The 20,329-nt window shown below is 33.1% G+C and overlaps 2 protein-coding genes across 5 annotated transcripts in view; one reads left to right on the plus strand and one right to left on the minus strand.

Annotated features, from left to right (window-relative positions):
• Positions 1-9,762, plus strand: part of Gprk2 (G protein-coupled receptor kinase 2) — a 25,598-nt gene extending 15,836 nt beyond the window's left edge. The window contains exon 7 of the mRNA XM_029315637.2: positions 270-9,762. Within this exon, the coding sequence (XP_029171470.2) occupies positions 270-365 (96 nt within the window). The 3' untranslated portion in view covers positions 366-9,762. The remainder of the gene's footprint in view (positions 1-269) is intronic.
• Positions 7,887-20,329, minus strand: part of LOC114940911 (Y+L amino acid transporter 2) — a 32,678-nt gene continuing 20,235 nt past the window's right edge. For 2 of the 4 annotated variants that reach the window (XM_029315695.2, XM_029315694.2), the window contains exons 4-11: positions 18,653-18,778; positions 16,894-17,032; positions 16,646-16,769; positions 16,066-16,266; positions 15,440-15,514; positions 14,516-14,675; positions 14,345-14,437; positions 12,974-14,037 (exon numbers count right to left, since the gene is read on the minus strand). In XM_029315695.2, coding sequence (XP_029171528.1) covers positions 13,961-14,037; positions 14,345-14,437; positions 14,516-14,675; positions 15,440-15,514; positions 16,066-16,266; positions 16,646-16,769; positions 16,894-17,032; positions 18,653-18,778 — 995 coding nt within the window. In that variant the 3' untranslated portion in view covers positions 12,974-13,960. Of the gene's footprint in view, positions 14,038-14,344; positions 14,438-14,515; positions 14,676-15,439; positions 15,515-16,065; positions 16,267-16,645; positions 16,770-16,893; positions 17,033-18,652; positions 18,779-20,329 lie in introns of all 4 variants that reach the window. The other 2 variants (XM_029315698.2, XM_029315697.2) reach the window with 2 other exon arrangements.

Raw genomic sequence — 20,329 nt, forward strand, 5'->3', positions numbered from 1 at the left:
ATTTCAATGTAATTTTGAACAACAACGCAAAGGGTATCTAAAATATATCGGAAAGATTCGGATATCTTTTAGATGCTTCGTTTAAAGAATTTAAAATATTTTTTACATTATATTTTGTATTTATATTATATTTGCAATTTAAAATACTGAAGGAATAATTGAAGAATTGTTTGACATATTTTTTACGCGTTATTAAAATTCATTTTTTAACTGCTGCGAAAAGTTATTAAAATGTTCAATATTATATATATTATAATTATGTTGCGCAGAGAAAGCAGAGCGCTCGCACAAGGGAAGTCCCGTTGTCGGAATGTTATCTGCAAGAGTTGTCGCAGACGCAGAGCTCGGAAATGCCGGCCAGCTGATCCAGGATGAATGCAAATAACAGCCTGAATCGATCGACGTCGTCGCCGTTTCGACACTGTTGCCGCGGCTGACGATGACGTGTGTCCAGATGCTGCTGTTGCCAGCGGCTGCTGTGATAAAAGCAAGCCGATCTTTCCGATTTTTCCCCTCGGCATCCGACTTCTCGGTAATCGTTGTACGAACGCGGTTACACGGCTCGTTTAATAGGAAATCAACTGCGAACTGTCGAAAGTGTCATAATCCCCGACATATTCTCTTGGATTCACTAGATCGGATCTGCAATTCGCGCGATCGGAAATTCGCGATTCTACACGCATATACATAGCCATACACGACATACGCCAGTATTGAATACAGTCAGGTGGTAGGTATACGTTCGTTACCAAATATATCTTCCTCGAGTACGACACGCACTTTTGTGCGTATATCGACCTGCTTTATTGAGCCTCGATGTGTTTCGATTTATGAATGACAGATGAGGATTCAGAGCGGCATATGGATAGATGATTATCTTATTCGACGTGATTACGAGGTACGTGTCATTTTCCGAGAATACGGGAAATTTAGTTTTCAAAATGTGCAGCAGCGAAGAGCATTTTATTTTTCGTTGAATCATAAAATGCTCGAAATTTTCAATCTCGTGTTTCGGCCGTATTTTAAGTTGAGAAGCAACTTAGGAGGGATGAGAAAAACAAGTATACATTTAGGTGTAGAAAACTGCAAGCGGATGTGCAATCATATATTTGTGTACGTAAAAAATGTTTATATGTACTTACGAAATTTTTTTAAATTGAGACTACGTATTTATATATAATTAGTTTATACGATACGATTGATTTTTTAAAATTTTCTCGTCGCACTTAGACGATAGATCTTTTTATTTTCAACGATTCGGAGAACCGTATCGAAGAGCATCTTGGCGCTCAATCAAGTACGGGGAATCGTATATGTATGAGTATACCGCAGTATAACTTCATTTCATATTCGAATCGTTTCAAGTACTTTCCGAGAATCTCGAGGCAATCGCAATCGCTCCGGTCTAGTTTTCGGTCGTCGACGACAACCCCGATATGCAGTTTATAAGGTCGTATTGTGTCGGAAGCGATTAAACTAGATGGCCAAGAACTTCGGCTCGTAAACTTGGGATCTCGTTCGCGCGCGAATGGCTTTTATGATTTATGAATCTCGCGCTCGATATAGAGGGATCTGGGATCTGAGATTCGTCGAAATAGAATATAGGAGAGATATTCGTGCGTAGACGAGTGAGCGCGATAACGCGGGCTCGCACGTGGAACCGACAGGTCATAAAAGTGCACGTGAGCTCGCTCGTTCCCGCGATGGTGTATTGCGACGTTAAGCTACCGGTAAATGCGGACACCCGACACCAGGAAAGTGAAGCAAATAAACGCTCGCGTGCACCGTTTATAAACGTTAACCCGATACGTACAGGGTGTTGAAAAAAAAGTTGAAATATTTTAAGAGGATTTAGTATGTCTAGAAAGAAGTCAAAAGAAAGGTCTTAATAAATCTGGGACTGCAAATGAGCCCATTTTCAAAATATAACTTAACTTACTTATAATTTCATTTAATCTACCTAAATTTACATGAATAAAATAATAAAAAATAAAAAGAAGTAATAAAAATAAAAATATAAAAAATAATTTATTTGCGGATCCATATTTATTAAGACTTTTTAACTTGTTTTTGGGCATACTAAATATTTTATCCTTTTCTTTAACACCCTGTATATTCAGAGGTCGAAGGCACGTGCGTGTAATGTGAAAACGATGACAACCGAGTTGATGGCGCCGAGAAGCGTATGTATTATGTATATTGATGCGATATTGCCACAAATGTTGCGACTTTGTCGAATTAATTAAATTGACGAATGAAAATAAACTGACCGAATGTTTTCGGTTTTGTTAAATAACAATTCGCTCGTCTACTCGGATGCTTTTAACACACTATACAATTTTGGTTCATTTATTTGATATAATCAGAAAACAAGGAGTGTACGATAATAAACAAAAATTGCATTTTTCGACGATATCCGATATTCTTTAATTTAATCATGTTTTTCAAATTATAATAATTGCGTTTTTTTTAGAATCTTCTTTTATCTCTCAAAGAAAAAAACATCTCACGATAAGTTAATCCAGTATTAAAGTCGACCTGAATATATAATGATTAGATATAATTTTAATGCTAAAATAAAGAGTCAGACACAAAGTTTTCGCAGAGTATCGAGAGGGAAGTCGAGTTTTAAATCTTTCGCAGAATTCTGTCGTTAAAATTAGATTAAAATCGAAGATTCCAGGCCATCCCACTTATCGAAAGGAGACACGGTTACTGTTATAATATGCTAAAAGCGTGCGCGCGCATTTTATTTTCATTACAAAGTAGGTACCTCAAATTTTGACGATTTATTTTCTATCGCGTGACAGATAAATCCCTGCGACGCGACACAGTCCGAGAAACGAGCGAGAAGATTTCGCGAATCGCGCGACGGATCGGATTAACGATGCACTTTCGGACAGTTTTGCGAGCACTTTGGCGGTTCTCCAATCTTTGCCTGCCAACGATTGGAGTTTCCTCGTCGAAGTCCTCGGGTATTACATATCTGGCAGATAGTCGTCGCGGTCCATCGTGTCGAGAATGTCTGGTGGCTTCTCCTTTTAATGCATCTCGTAAACTCTCGATGTATCCGAAATTGTGCTTCTTAATCTCGTTGAGAGAATCTCTGTTACAAAAGTATCGATATCGCCGACAGATTCGCACGGAGAATAATATCGATCGACATATTAAAAATAATAGTAATTAAAAAAATAGATTTTATTTTTATTTTCACATTTTTTTATACGCGAAACGCGTTTATTTAACATAATAATGTGAAACTCCGTCATTTATTAAAGGATTGACTCAATGATTGTTGTGTGAACACATAGTAATTAGTCTTGAAAATCTGCTGTCAGTCACAGTATAGCTTTTTCTCGAGAAAGTGAGAGAGAGAGAGAGGGAGAGAGAAGCTGCAAAGAGAGATAATTAGAACGAAATTATTAAATTAAGGCTAATGTTTGAGGAGCTTTTTCTAGATTTACAAGTGGCACAAAAAGTGTTTAAGTAATTTCTTGTCTCATTTTCATTTGTAAAGAAATTATTGTTAGAAAGAAAGATGTGCACAAACGAGATCGTACAAACAGGCTCACGCACACAAACGCACATTAATGTGAATTAAAGGTATATATTTCATTCTAAGTCGAATTTTTTAAATTTTGTATTGATAAGCAAGGACTTGGATAAATTTTTATGAGTCGAATTACAAATTGCCCATTCATATAATTTAATTGAGTAATTTTGCTCTTGATGAACCGAATATAAATATTTATTAGGATGGAACAAAGCACAAATTGTGTCTAGCAATCGTACGCGAACAATAGTCCGAACAAACTTCCTCTCATGGCTCTATGTATTGTCAAGATAATTACTCTTTACGATGATTATATGCTGAAATAAGTAAGACTAATTTACCGAGACCGCGAGACTGATTGAAGAATGGAGGTCAAATGTCTTTCGATTAAGTACCAGGAGAATTGATCATTTCTCGTCTTATATTTAGATATTTTCTTTTTTGACGTACATATGGATTTAAAATATTAACATATTGTATTTGAAAAAAATGTTATTTTATTTTAGAGAAAATTCTCTCCTTTTTTTATGTGCACAGATAATTTAAAACACCGGCCTAAGAAGCAATAATAAATTTTGGCAAAAAATTCGAGATCTCTTTCTCTCACAACTATGGGCATTATTTTTTATTCGGCTGATATTTGACGTCCATTTTTTAACGCGCACGTAATATCGGACATTGAAATGACAGGATATATACAGAATAATGGTTTTTAAGTTAAATTTCGATTCTTATCAGTGATATACATAATTTATGTGGTAAACATATTATTATGTTCTATCGCATGTAACGATTATGTCAATCGGCTCGAGATCGATGTGTGATAAAGCAGATGTGAAAAACCCCTCTCATTGAATAAATATACCCACTCGTTCATGTCACACGATTCTTTCATCGATGTAGACGCAAAAGCATTTATTATTCGTTGAAATGTAAACAGAAAAAGTTTTTTTCTTAAATTTTCTGTAAAATTCTGTGAACTTGAAATTTATCTTGAAATCTAAAGATCGATTTTTTATTAGTACAATAAATCGTAAATTAATTAATTATAGTTTCATACAGAATTGAATCTTCGTCTACTCTTGCGAGGAGATACTTTAAGTTGCTAGATATTCAACAATATGTTTAATTTGCAAAAATTTTACTTAACAATATAATTTGTGATCATTTGTGAATTAATTCTTTCCGCGTCGACAACTCTTTCTTCACGAACTCACACTTTAGCGTATAGAATTTCTCGTCATCTTTCAACTGTGATTTCTCGAAGCGTCTTCTGTTTAATCACGCTACATTGTTAATTTATACCGAATGGTTCAGAAATACTTTTAAGACGTTACTTCCTATCGCGCATTCATCGTTTTATAACAACACGGGTATAAGATATTTCGATCTAAAGAGATCCATTGCGAGATCTGTTACAGTCTACCGTAAACTGTAGACGATGATGTCCGATTATTATATACATATATTCACGAAATACCAAATTATTTAATAATTTTTCTAATAAGCGCGTAACTTATTCACATATAGGTACACATATATACATATATATATTTTTTTGCCTATGTATGTAACGTAGATATATAAATAGGTATATATAAACGATAGATTGCTGAATATACTTTTGCAAATTTAGCATTCGCTTCTCCTGTACAATTCGTATATAAATTATGAATCTGTATGTAAACATTTCGTCGACGCGATTACATACGCGATATGGATTAGGTATTCTGTAATTAAAATCTCATCGAAAGAGGAGAAGACAACTTATTTGGAAACCGGATTATATATGTATATATATATATCGTTCTTGTTGCCTGTACATAATTAAACTCGCACGCAAATTCTCGTCGAGCAAATTTGAGGCCAAATCTTCTCTAGTGATGATAGATTAATTAATGGATAATAATGGAAAAAAATGTTTGACCTAAGAAGAAATGTGGATATATCCTCCGCGTTGATAGTTGCTTTCCATTTACATCAAAACTCAGATAAATCTCACTTCTGTCTTTCTTCAACATCTATGTTAAAGAAAGACAGAAGTGAGATTTATCTGAGTTTTGATGTAAATGGAAAGCAACTAATATTTGTCGTACTAACATGTAGTAGTTCCATTCCATTTCGTCATTGTGTGAAACGCGAGTCTTCGTCCGGACACGGAACAAAAATTCACCACCATAGCTCAATTTTAGCTGTATATTATAATCTGAAATTTAGTTATCACGCTTAGCTATGGTTACTAATATTTTTTATCCACAGTTTACAGCTAGAAAATGATTAGTTAACATAAAATTTAAGCATGGTAATTAAATTTCATGTGTGATATAGGAACAGCTAAAGTTTAGCTATGGTAGCTAATTTTTTTTCTATGATACCTTTGCAGGATTCTGAAAGGTCCTGGAAGGATAATTAGATGATAGCTAAGTAGCCTGAGCAGGTAACGCTTGCCTGTGCCAGTTTGTCATGTCTGTTGTACGAGAGGAGACTGTATTTTGAAACAGATTGAAAGTATTAGACAGAGCACTCACATTTTCGAAGAGAGTGAATTCGAAAGCGAGTGAAATTATCGCGATGATATATTTTCATTAGTCGTCCGATTCTACGTGTCGTCGGTTGTAATTTCGATGACAGACAATGACAGATTCAATTATCACGCGGTCTCCAAAATATGCCAGTATATAATTTAGAACTGATTGACATAGAGATAGATAACAGATTGTATGGACAATTTTTTTATGATTTTAGATTATATTTTATATCAGATACAATTATTTCTCCTGTAAGAGATCTGCCCTGTAATTTTGTATACAACGCAATCCGAATGAAAAATTTCGGATTTCACAGATTAGTATAAAAGTAATAAATTGTCAAGCTTCGAGAATGTATAAGGATTTTTTCGCGCGAATGATGACTTGAGATGATTTGTCGTGCATAATTTTTCAGCGTCCATCCTCGAAGGATTTATATATATATATATATATATATATATATAGGAAATAATATATGAGTAACATTATGTTATACGCGAGAGGAGGCCGACAGTTCTCTGTGTAAATACGTCAGTGAGTAATATCGATAGGAACTAATTAAGCGCACGGGACACACAGACTAATAGATACTTGTATATGAATATTATAGTAATGTAAGGCGCGAATGTAAGATCGCGTGTATATTCGCGAAAAACGGAGCGACGCTTTTATCGCTCTATGCGTATCTCGTCTCCTCATTCATCTTTCCTCTCTCATCCTCGATCCGTTGCCGTGTCAACATCACCTGTAATAAACGCCTCGTTGCTTCAGTTGTGATGTCGTATTCATCATGCCAAGATAACGGAGCGTCACTTTGGCGTTGATTGACTTATCGCGGTGGCGCATTAACGCGTGTAATAGTAGTTAGTAGTAGCGAATGTATACATATAAGTATAGCTGGGAGTCTCGACAAGTGTTGAATGCGACATAAGATAATTGTGACACCGCGATGTTTTACACAGCGATAAAAATTGATAATTATAGTACTATTGGAAAATGATAACGATGATCGCGTTTCGTATTTTAAAAGAGAACCGGTGTGTTGCGCGTGTATTTTCATTCTATCATTTAATTCTATTATCCAAAAATATTTCTCTTGCTTACAGAACTTTGTGTAGGAGTGGTTCATCCGTGACGCAAAACTATTTTTTGTTCCTGCTGATTTTTGAGGATTAATAATATTGAAAAATTTTATTAACGTGATTAAATAGAAGTCCGTTTTATCATAAAATTTTTGTCTACAACATTTTTTTGATATCTTATAATAATTTTCGAGATATATTGAAAAAAGCAAACAGTCATTCTACTTATGAGGGATGGTTTCACCCCTTTAGCACGAACAAAAAATAGTTTTGTATTACGGATGAACTCTTACTCTACTTGTAGACAAAGTTTCCAAATTTTTTTAAATTTTCGGGTTGCCTAACTTCCCTCGTTAGTTTTATACTTTCGCATTTCGATGTTACAAATTATATCTCGCGATTAATTGCGTAAGCTATTTTCGCGCCATATGACGTCACACTCGAAGCGGGCCTAGATCTTTATCGTTATACGATAAAGGTGGCGTCATTGCAACGGGAGATTATCGCGAATCAACTCGCTGCAGAGTTAGTATGTAATTCTAATTACTTGCGACGTCGTCCCATTGTAGATTATAGCGTATGATACTTTAACGAGGCGAGTTTCAATGAACTCTCGCGCGCTCACACATGCATACAAATATACAAACACACATACATACACACACGCGGAGACACGTTAGAGGTGTTTAGTTGATCATTAGTCGCGAATTTTTCGCGCAAGCCCGTCGACGGAAGGACAAATTGTAAAAATACGAGAGCCTAATTAAGCGTCTTAAATTATTCATTAATGATGTATATGCGCGCGCACAATTATTTGTACGCTTTATATTCTTCCGATTTATCCGCTTCAGGAAAAAAAAAGAATATATATCGGATCAATGAACGTTAGTCAGTGATTAATTAATAATTCGACAGGCCAGGTATTCATTCGTTTTATATACGTACAGAGAAATCTTTACGCGAGACAGATTTCGATGTTTTTTCTTTAATTATTATTAATCTGCGATGTAAAATAATTTAATGTTTTTAAATTCGGATTTTTATTAGTTTCTAAGTAGATGAAAACGATTTGTTACGCAAACGGACAATCCTGGAAAGGGAATATCGAATGAGATAATGTAAAATAGTATTCTGTTCTACACGGAGAGAGCCAAATGAATATTTTCGTTTTTTACAACTTCGATACGTTGTACAACTTTGCTGCGAAAAAAAAGAAAGATTATATAAATATTATAAATATATACATATATATTATCGTGTGTAAGTTATAAATACGCACGGGCCTACTGTATTTATAACTTATATGTTTATACATGCAAAATATATAGATACGTATATAACCAGACTCATCGTGATCTTGTTAATTTTGTCTTCATTTGATTTTCTTTCATTCACTCGCATTCGCGAAAAAATCAGAACATCGATACTTTTCGACGAGCTTGTTTATTTTTCTTCAGTCGTAAATGTGAGAGGAGGGTGTTGCATAATTAATACACGGTATTTATACACAATATAATATATATATTGTCACAGTTCGTTCTTTATATATATATATATATTTTTTTCCTCTTTTCCATTTTTTTCACGTGCTCAGATCCTAAGCTACAATTCTTAGATTCGATTGTTAAATCCGTAACGCATTATGCGAGAAAATGATGCATTACTTTACACAGTTCATTGTTAATCGATAGGTCAATCTCGGAAAATCGACCCAAACGCACACTCATATTACAGGCTTCAACATAAAAACGAATATAAAAAATGCACTCACATATTAATAATATTCTTCCCCATCTTTCTCGCGCGCACACTGTCGTTTTCTCTTTTTTCACTTAATTTTACATCGATCAATTCATTGATGCCTTTTATTGTCACAAGTCAGAATGCCTGTTGGTATCTGTTAATATTTAATATTTTTATCAAAATTGAGTTAATTACAACGATTATTTATAATTTAATTAAAAATGTTCTCTAAAATTTATTTTAACATTAAAATTATTCTTATTCTTACTCTCGTTAATAATAATATTCGTGTGCACGCTCTTTAATATGATATTGAATCATTATCGTCATAGTAAAAGGCAACAAAACTGGCAAAGTTTCAAATATTAAGAATATAATCAAGGACGTTTGCTTAAATACATTCTAGCTGAGAAAGTTCAACAGTCTTCAGTCTAAAGTTCATTTTTGTTATGTAATTTCGTACCCACAGGCATCCTGAGGAGCGTTGATGAGTGTTTGTGATTCTCGAAACATGTGTCCCATAAAAATATAGCTAAATGACGAAGAATTATATAATTATCACTTCTTATGACGAGTAACATCAACGATCCGTCTGATCATTATGACGAAACAATTCAAGCTCGCGAAAGAAAGTTAATGCCTTAAGTGTTTTGAGAATTTTGTCATAAAAAATTTATTAATATTTGATTAATATGCTAGGAACTATTTTATATAATTTAAATGTCCAAAATTTTTTTAAATTTTAAAGCGGACGAATCGCCGAGCTGCTCTCTTAAATACGATACTGCGATAACTAAAACTATGTAGGAAGTTAAGACGGCTCTTTTCAATTAGGCGAGATTTTTCGTCTCGAGAACATCCTGAGAAAAAGCTTGGTCTTAGAAAAATTTTACTACGGATATGTGCAACAGTGTAGTTTCTTGCGCTTAGATTATCTTCTGCTCTGAGAAACAAAGATCTAAGCATATACAAAGTATACAATATTACATCGAATAAAAAAAAGAGATCTTTCACCAAAGAGAACAAAGCGTCATTTAAGAATGAAAATGGCTAATCACGGTAAAGCGGTCGAAAAAACGAAATTCTATTCAATGAATTTTGCTCCCCGATCACTTTAAGCGTTATTATCTGCTTCCATCAATATCATATACCAAAATCGAGACTCTACTTAAGTATAATCACGTCTTGAGAGGCACAAACGCGCCCAAAGATCGAGCAATATGCATACAAATTATTCCTGTCAACGGAAACACATTTTCATGCAATCGATGTGATGACGAAATTTTTTCTTTTCTTTCTCTCTTTCTTTCTTCTCTTTGATTCTTTCGTAATTAATCTTGGAGTAGATGAGGGTTTTAAAGACTCGATAAATAATATAATCGTTATGGTAACGTTTATAAGTTCATGCGATTGAAAATAATTAATTGTCGAAAATGAAGATATATATCATGATTTAAAAAATAAATTGTATTTCATCTTTTTATTTATTGTTGAAGTTTATCAAAAGCATGCATGAACTTATAGACTCATCTAATAATTATTTTTTCAAGTTACTTCTTCATTCATTAATTTGCCTGCAAACGTCACTTTTTTTCTTCGACTCGCATTAAACGTATAGAACGTTTTCTTAGAATTTTTTTTTCTCTACAAGAGTTTGCCTCCATTAAAATTAATCTTATTTATTCCTCCTTCCAAATAGCAGAAGATTAATATTTTTCTTGATCCTTTTTTAATCCCTATTTATTTTCTTCGCCCTGTATCAAACGCGCCAACCGACTTCACTCGATTGATCCACGTACGTTTTTCCATATTACAGCACATATACTTGCACACATACTCGCACACACACGCATATAATTTTTTCACCAGTGGCAGTAAAATGTAAAACTATTATGCGACGTTGACAATCGAGTGTCAGCGCGTAACAAATGCACTTTTAACCTGTCTGTCTTACAGAAGAAACGTGACGTATTATTACGATTAAATTAAAATTAGGAATTAACTTAAACGGAAAAGACGATCGTGTGTGTTAAAAGTGCGTTTTGCCGAAACGAAGAGTCTAAATCTCTTCCACGCACGTGATTCGCGCACAGATTTTTCTCTCTCTATTAGGGATGCAAGATATTATTAACGATATATCAAAATATTTTCTACATCCCTTGCAATAAGACACGAGGCATTTATTTCTGCAACGACTATCGCATCAAATCGTTTTCTTTTTCATAAAATAAATAATAAATTAAGTTAGATAAAATAAATAAATTTTTTCTTAGTAAAACTTTCATAAAACATTATAAACAGACATTTTCTCTATAATGTTTTCAATAAATTGGCTAAAAATATGTCAGAGAAATAAAAGTAGCTGTCAGCATCTATATATAATCACAGTTTTGTTACGTATTATATATATTCTTTTTTTAATAATTTAATCTTCTAAAGTCCTTGCTCTTTTTAAGATTATTGCGATATATATTTTAGCATTTTCATTAATTAAAAACAACACTAATGTCTCTGCAAATATAGTTCTTCCACGAGCGTTTTAATATCGAATATATCGATATCGTTTTTGGATATTTGCATCCCTAGTTTGACTATAAAATTAAATATCGATGTTTGTGAAACTAAAAGAAGCGATATCCTGTAAATATGGAACCAGATGGTAGAATCTCTCAAAGGTTGTAAAGTTCACAAATTACAAATTGCGCACGAGTGCCAGAAATTAACGAAGTTGAGATAACGCGAGGATCGCGATACACTTACAGCAAACATCGTCTAGTCGAAGAAACACTTCAGGACTAACAATGAGTAAAACTAATAGCTTAAACAGCGCTTAATTAATAATTAATTACAGTGACGCTTTAATCGTTATCTCAACCACTTTCTGGCGCGCGTTCTAATCGGACTTTCTACAATTCGGCTCTTCCGTTCTAGTTCTAACGCAGAATTCATCTCACGGAGAGAGATATAATCGCGATGAGACTCGTATTTCCCTTCCATCTCAGAACGATATGTGTCTCGCGCGTAAGTTATTTCGAAGTTTACACGCATCTTAAACGTGAATTTTTAAGTCATAATGTTTACATGTATACATCAGATTGTGTATAATTTATAATTAGTATGAGTCTTTTGCTCAATTAGTTTAATTTGAGGGAAAAAGCTTATATAATAAATATAATTCATATATGTGCATAAATTCCTTATTTAAAATTCATTCAAAAAATTGATTTGATAAATAGAATCATGATTTTTAAATTAAAATCTTTATAATATGAGATGAATAAGTAAAATTTAATCACGATCGTAATTATTTTTATACCAGCGATCTTTTTTAAATTTGCAGTCGAATTCGCGCACACAGGCGCGAATGTGATATACATATGTACAATAAATAAAATATTTTATATATTTAGTAGTGATAGCATGATCGGTGTTTAACGCGGAAATTCAATATGTTATAACACATCTCAAAAATATTTAAATAATAAATCATTTCCATTTTTTACAATTATTCTATCCTGTTATTCGAGTAAAGCGTTGAAATATTCGAATGTTATTTGTTGCTTAGAAAACAAGTAACATTTACGTCATGATACTGTATCGAAATCATCTCTGTCCCATATCGACAATATTAATATAATCTATATATAATGACGATATTGAGATTATATAATTAATATTTTACATCAAAGAGCTCAAAAATTTCTCTTACTGCAAACTTTTAAACAAAAATATATAATTTAAAAGCGTGCAGTCGTGTCATCGCGTATATCCCTTCGCCGTGGAACGAGAGACAACAGCCTTATTTCGAAACTTTGTAGTCGAACGGGCGGATCCGGATCTAGACGAGCTGCACTTTGACATTTCCCTACCCTGTCGGTGCCCTGACACAATATGGCTGTCTCTTGTTGCCTAGGACACCGTTCCCTTGAAGAGAAGAAATAATCGATCTGTCAAACCGGTACATCCTTCACCGATTCGAAGATTGACGAAAATCCTTCCCGATCTTCTGTTTCGAAGAGAGCTCGTCATCGTCCGTCATCGACCTCGATTCGACTTGTCTTAACTGATTACACCTGAGCGGGTTTCGATTTGCCGACTACCAACAATATCTTTTGCAGCAACTTCGTCGCGCTTACTGAAACAGGAAAAGAATGACACGTTACAAACACTCGACTTACGGTGGTTCCAGTCTTCGGATGCAAATGCGGTTCTAGCAAGGAATCATAGTTAATCGACAGATCTGTTGTTATAGGTTGCTTTTGATATTTGGGTTGTTACAGCTTTAAGAGAGATTCGAGTTAATATATGTGTCGGCATGTTTGTGTCGGTGTTGGTGTGTGAGATGTGCAAAATCAAATCTCAACAATGTTCTAATCAACTCAAGTGAAATTGATGATTATATAAGAGCTATAAAACACATTTTTCTCAAATAAAATTGATGGCATTTTCATGTTGTTTACGAGAATATTTTGGAAAGTACATCTTCCTCCGATTCAAGAGAAACTGAGAAAAATTTGGTTGAATTTGAGAATCAGTATTTCCGGCAAAATGTGCAACAAAAAATATTTTTAAGAATTTGATAATATAAAAAAAATTAATTTTGAAGAAAAATTTTTTCTTTTGTCATTTTCAAAGCACTCAAAATTTATCTTCAAAATTTCAGAGAGATATATATAAGAAATATTCTATTTCAATTAACGGATTATCCGATTGTGCAGTGATGCACTAAAAATTGAGTCGTATTTTAAACTGAAGAAATATATGAAAAGCAGGATGAATAGATGGCAAACAAAAGTTCGATTGTTATATTTTGTTCAAACACAAAATATTAATATATGATATTGATAGTTCAAATAGAGATGTTGTGCAATAAAATGTAGATGCATAATATAACAAGAGAAAATCTTGATTAAGGCATGCAATGCATCGAGAGTGATTTCGAAAGACGAGAGAGACGAGTAAACGTTATATATAGATTATATATAGATTAGATGAAAGTGCAACAAAAATGGATGAATGCTAAGCATGCGTGACATATGGCAAGAGTAAAATTGTTACAGTGTGTTTTGAACCTTTGTCTTTTGTGGTCCCACGACTACCATTAGCTTCTGCAAAGTTTTGGTGATGGTGCCTGCGGGAATAAATTAATTAAACAGAAATGTACGAAAATGCAAAATTGCAAAATCACAAACTCGCATCAATGAAAAATTTCTTAAATTATTCTATAACTAAAATTTTACGAAAGAGAGACATAATAGCCGACGCAATATTTTTTCCTTCATTTCTGTCTTCTCATTCTTAAACGCGACACTACTCAAAGTAAAGCAAAGAAAGTCATCTGATCTGATATTTGTTATAGTTTCCACATATTTCGACATAATAATTTATTTTAATGGATAACATATTGTATGCAATCATATTATGCTTGTTAGACTTACCGACTCCTTCTTGGAAGAATTTCGGCTTGTTCTTCCACGCGATGAACACAAAATAAACAGGTACAGAAGAGAGTATCATCAGACAGCCGTATCCTGAAAGATGAAATTATTTTTACAAAATGTTCTTCATGATAACAATCACGATGCGATTTGTCGATGACAGATCTTTACCTGTTTCAACGGGACTGGCATACATCGGAACTATAGTAACGAAAAGAGTGGCCAAGATGTAGATGATCGGAAAGAAAAGATTCACCTTGATCGGCCTCTGCAAGTTCGGTTGACTCCATCTGAGCCAAGGAAGGCATAGCACGGATACGCCTATGCTGAGCTACAAATCAAATTAAAAAGATATTATTTTTATATTGAAAATCTTAGAAATTAAAAGAATTTAGATGGTTGACAGTATTAATTAGAAAAATAATATATTAGCAAAAGATGCTGAAAATAAATACTATTATTAAACTAAATTATATATTTAATTTAATATATAACTTATATTAATTTGTTATATTAATTTAATATATAATAACATATATATTTAAACTAAAAAAATGTTTAAAAAAATTATTGACAGAGGACAAGTAAATACATCGCGCAAAAATTGATTCTAAATTAATGGATCGGCTCGGCGCGGCGTTACAAAGTGATTATTTTTTAATAGAAAGGCACTTATGTGTACACAACGAGATATTAATTCTACGGTGACTCAAAGCCAATTATTCTGACGATGAGTAGTATGAGCAATTGAAAAATTATTCATCCGGACGAGCTAATGTTTCGTTAAGGACAGGTACATAAATTCGCAGTGATCATGCGATCATGATGTTGCATGACCTTCGTGACGAAACATCATTCGGCTTTTTTTGCATAATAATGTCGGGAAAAATTAGCTTGCTGCTTCGCGTTAGCGTTTACGGCAAATTAAAATTCGAACATAGAAATTACATTAGCGGCGATAAGATATAATAGCCATCTCTTCTGATATCCATTTTTTTATCTGATTGTCAATCAAATGTGAAATTATTCCTTAAGACTTTATACGTGCATTGTTTCCTAAGAGATAGAGCAAAATGCGAAAATCGTTGTACGTACCCAAGTGGCGAAGCCAACATAATTGATGAGAGCGGAGATGTCGGAAGAGCATAGATACAGCATGGAGAGCAATGCCTAGAAAAGATTGCAAACAAGTTTTCAAGTAACGCTGTTTGATCTATGTGATGGTCTTGAATCGACAGAGTTGGTTTGACTATAGATAAAGATTCGAAGCAATCTACCAGTTACATTGTTTTTTTGTTTGCCGACTCTGACAGCAATCAATGATCAATAAACAAGAAAATCCGCTTGTGATGCGACACGAAATCTATATTGTTTCATAATTTCACAGAAGACATGATATATTATTTAATATGACATAATTTCCAACAAAGATTATTAACACTTTTGCATTAAGCTTTTTGAAAAATAAATGAATCTCTTATTTACTAACAAAAATTTATCTGTTTCCACCATGTTATATTCGACAAAAATTATATTTTTTTTAATATTATAATTTTCAATATGTTATTAATCAATGTTATTAATAGTATATTAATGTATACATTTTATATAATGTACTTAATGTTAGCGCGGTCTTTTCGACCAATTTATATATCTTTAGCAAGTTTATCTCAACAGGTGGAGGGCTAAGATATTTACGGAAAGAGAAAAGTGATTTTTACCATGCACAGTATGGCGGGTGTGGGCGTGAGCCTAGAAATTTGGATCATCGTCAATATTTCCGGCATCTGACCCTCGCAGGCACCCGCGTAGAAGAGCCGCGAGGACGTGAGCAAAATACCATTGACCGCACCGAACGTGGACAGAGCCACAAAAACTGGTATCGTCCATGCCATCACGCCGAACAATCTGTTTGCATATGTCTGCGAAAAACGAGGGTAATTTCGAAATTTTAAAGAGCAAAAGAATTAATTGGAAAAATATCGTATCGATCTGCATAGAAAATAATGACTACAGTAAATAATTGATAAATTTAAATATAAAGATATTTTAATAATAAATATTTAATAATATTATTTAATATTTAATTATTTGATAATAAAGAAAAAAATAATAAATAGAAAGATGAAAAGAAAAAAGATTAGAAAAAGAAAAATTATATTTGTACATATATGTATATGTGTATATTATGTGATTAAAATAGATTAATGAATTATTAACAATTGAAAATTAATTATTTCTTTTGACAAAAATGAAGAGATTCGGTTTTAAAATTGGAAAAGCATATTTATGATTAATTACCACTGCCACAGCTTCGCTGCCGAGCACTTCGACAGGGCTAAGGGTCGTATAGAAAGCCATATTCGTGAAGACGTAGACAACCGTAACAAGAGTGCACGAAATGCCAATTGCCCTCGGTAGATTTCTAAATAGATACATGGTTGTACAACGATTTTGTAACAATTATTGTATCACTAGATTATAGTTTAATTATAATATGCTTGGCATATTGTGTTTAGTTTCCTCCGCGATGTAAAAAATTTTCTCACCTAACGGGATCCTTTAATTCCTCGATGATGAAGTTCAAGTAGTTCCAGCCGTTGTAAGCGAATAAGCCTGAATAAAAGCTAAGGGCTATAGATGTAACTTCCGTGTTAGTATTGTCGAACGTGAAATGCTGCGTGTGTCCTAAGAAAAGAGACATTGTCGATGTAGAATTATTGTTTCATTAACTAGGACATAAATAAACATGATAGATAAATAATTATATAATTCTCAATTTTTTATGATATTAATTATTTTAGTATCAATATTTTTTATATTAATATATTTTTTTTATTAATATTTAATTAATTTATTTTAACTGTGCATAAAATACAAATGCAACTATGATACTATGGTATTTTATTTATTTTTAATTTCTTTTAAATCAATTTCATTTTTTAGAAAAAAATGAGAGCGAAGTCGCTGACTAAAGGTGAGCGTACGATTTTGCAAGGTCAGTGAAATGTGTCGTCAGAATCGAGATGATTGTCGTATACACGCCACGGTCAAGGAACCATTTGGTTCGCTGAATAGTCTAATTTAAGCGATTCCTTGCACGCACACCGACTACACGTCGCATCGTCTGCGTATTTAACCCACCTTTTTGATTGGGTAATTGTCTCGTCCGGCAATGTACAATGCTGAAAAGACGTCCAACTTCCGGTTGGACGGTCCTTTTCTTCAGTTTCACCCGTATAAATGGACAATAAAGTGTTTCTCGAATGATTTGAGATATTGATCCACTTTTGAACGAAAATTGATTTAGAAGTATTTTTTTTGCAAGAGGTTTAATGTTAAAAATATTTCTGCAATTGAGATAAGAAAATATTCAACTTTAAGTTTATATCTATTTTGTTTTTAAAATATTCTACGAATAATCTCTATAATTGTTTAAAATTTTTTCTTGGTTTACATTTAATTTTTACCTCGACAATAGAACGATTCATTTTTATCCGTTTTGTTTCTTAATTCCTTTCTTAATTTTTTATTCGTGATTTTATCTTTCAATATAATTTAACACCATGACACAGCAAGTATATGAAAGGAGAGATGAAAAGTCACTATGTTGAAAAAAAGTTCAAACTGAATAGACAATTCATCTACGGAGAGAAAGTTTTTTTCTGACACAAGGTCGATTCTTTTTACTTGATCGAAAATACATGGAAACTTTGTCACGTTTTTTGTGAAATCTGTTCGTGTTACACGAAACAAAAATGTATGGTGCATAAGAGACTTATTGTTAGAATGCAATCACGCGGCACCGATTAGCATTAGTCGGGATCGTTAGAAATCACACCAAACTGCACGCGATCGTTCTCTTCTACAACAGTGTCATTAACCCTTAATCACGTAACGCACTCTAAGCAAGCCTATCCGTTTTGTATAATTAAATTACCCCACTTCGGAGATACCAGATTATCGAAAATGTTATTTTGTCTTTATGAGAACGCACATGCAATATGAAAATATATGCAGCAACATTCTGTTCTGAATTATAATTCTTTGAAAACGTGTGAAATTATCACATTTTAATAAAATTTTTTTTTAATTATTAATTATATTTACATATATTTTTTAACATATAATTTTTTATATCGATACTTCTTCCTTTTTATTAATATATACATATATATAAATTTCTACATATATATTATATTTTTTTTCTTTATATCTTTATTTTCTTCAAACTCATACACTTGGACTAGTTCTTGTGAAATTTTCTTTTGTTTGTTAATAATTTAAGTATTCAACGATAAAACTTACCAGTGCACAGCTGATAGGCTCCCGTGAAGATTATGATGAAAAGCGCGAGTAGTTTCGCATACGTGAAAATATCCTGCACTCTCGTCGCCCATTTGACGTCCCAGCAATTTATGAAAGTGAGAATGCCTGTAACATCAACGTAAATAGTGCTGTTAATTATCGTGCAATTAAAATGTATACAATATATTTTATAAAAATTTAAAAGATATGGTTTTTTGTAATTGATGAGAACGAATAAAAATGATATTTTATTGTCATATATTACATCAAGAATAGTGATATTAATCCATTACGACTCGCATGAATAACATCAAGTACGTACTTTAATTAAGAATTATGCGTAGTCACGCATGTCACTTGGCCCCACCTGATTCCACATGTGTCATTTATTTTGAAATGCATCTTGCCATAATTTTATATAATAACTAGAATCCGTTATAGTTTTCTAACGTGCCAATTTCAATAGAACCGATTGCACGTGCGATTTCTCCTTTTCAGACTATAACTGGCACCAATTCAACAACCTAGTCATTTAGGGCGAAGAGGGTATATAAGAACACGTCAATTTATCGATCCTTTTGAGAAAAACGTCTTCGTAATTTACGAAGAACATTTATGATTGTGAGTATAGAGAGAGAGAGAGATAGTCAATAATTTCTCTTCCATTAAGGATTCCATGAAAATGAAAATTGTTGCAATATATATTCATGGTTTCTCATTGATGTAACATAGTCATGAGGCGTAGTAATGATTTACATATAACTTTACAATGGCAAAGTTGATCACCCATAATATTTTTTTTAACAGAATAATTGCTAAGAGTCAGTAATGGATTCTATATACGTTTCCATTGATTACTTTATTACGGAAATTAAGTGAAAAATAAATCCTCATTTTGAAAAGTGAATAGATCAGGATGATTGCAATGGAATTAATAAAATTGCACTAGACAAGTATGTATAATCTAGTGTAATATTTTTGAAATTTGTGATATCTTACATTTTTATATAAGAGGCTTTATAATCAGCTAATTTTTGTGGAACTCGGTTTCTTTCAGTACTAACTAAGAATTAGTAGCTGAACTAGATATTGAGATTAGATGAAGATTTGTCCTGATTAATTAAACTTTAATATTACAACATCACTTTAGAGCTGTCCTTGATAGATAATAAAAAGGAAGAAGAAATGTCGAGAGAGGGAAAGAGAGAAGAAAACTGATGCAACATCTTGAAGAAATATCACGAGACTTTTCGAGAATCCATGCCCTTTCCTCTTTGCCTTTCTTCCTCAGACTTCTTCATCTCCTTTTCTTTCTCCCTTCGTTCACCCGTTTTATCCTTCCTTTTCGCGTCATCGTTTTCCCCCTACCGGCGAATTATGCTGTTGCGGCCAATTGTCACGTTATTAAATTACATTTGTTCACAATGAGGCGTGATTGCCATCGGGCTTTTGACTCGCAGGACTCCACGAACATCTCGACATTTCCAGTCGGTCTGCGTCGATTGTCACTTTCCACTGGCCGTTCATGTGTCATGTGTCGCATGGCCATTTATGTGGTCACGTGCCCGGCAAATGTGTGACATTTCACATATTTGAATCTTTTCAAATAAAGTATACTATTATATAAAAGTTATTTAAATTGTACCTATAAGATCGAAACATTTCTATATAATGGAA

The sequence above is a fragment of the Nylanderia fulva genome, unplaced genomic scaffold (assembly GCF_048542155.1).
Source record: "Nylanderia fulva isolate GAGA-0341 unplaced genomic scaffold, ASM4854215v1 Scaffold7, whole genome shotgun sequence".
Classification (NCBI taxonomy): domain Eukaryota; kingdom Metazoa; phylum Arthropoda; class Insecta; order Hymenoptera; family Formicidae; genus Nylanderia; species Nylanderia fulva.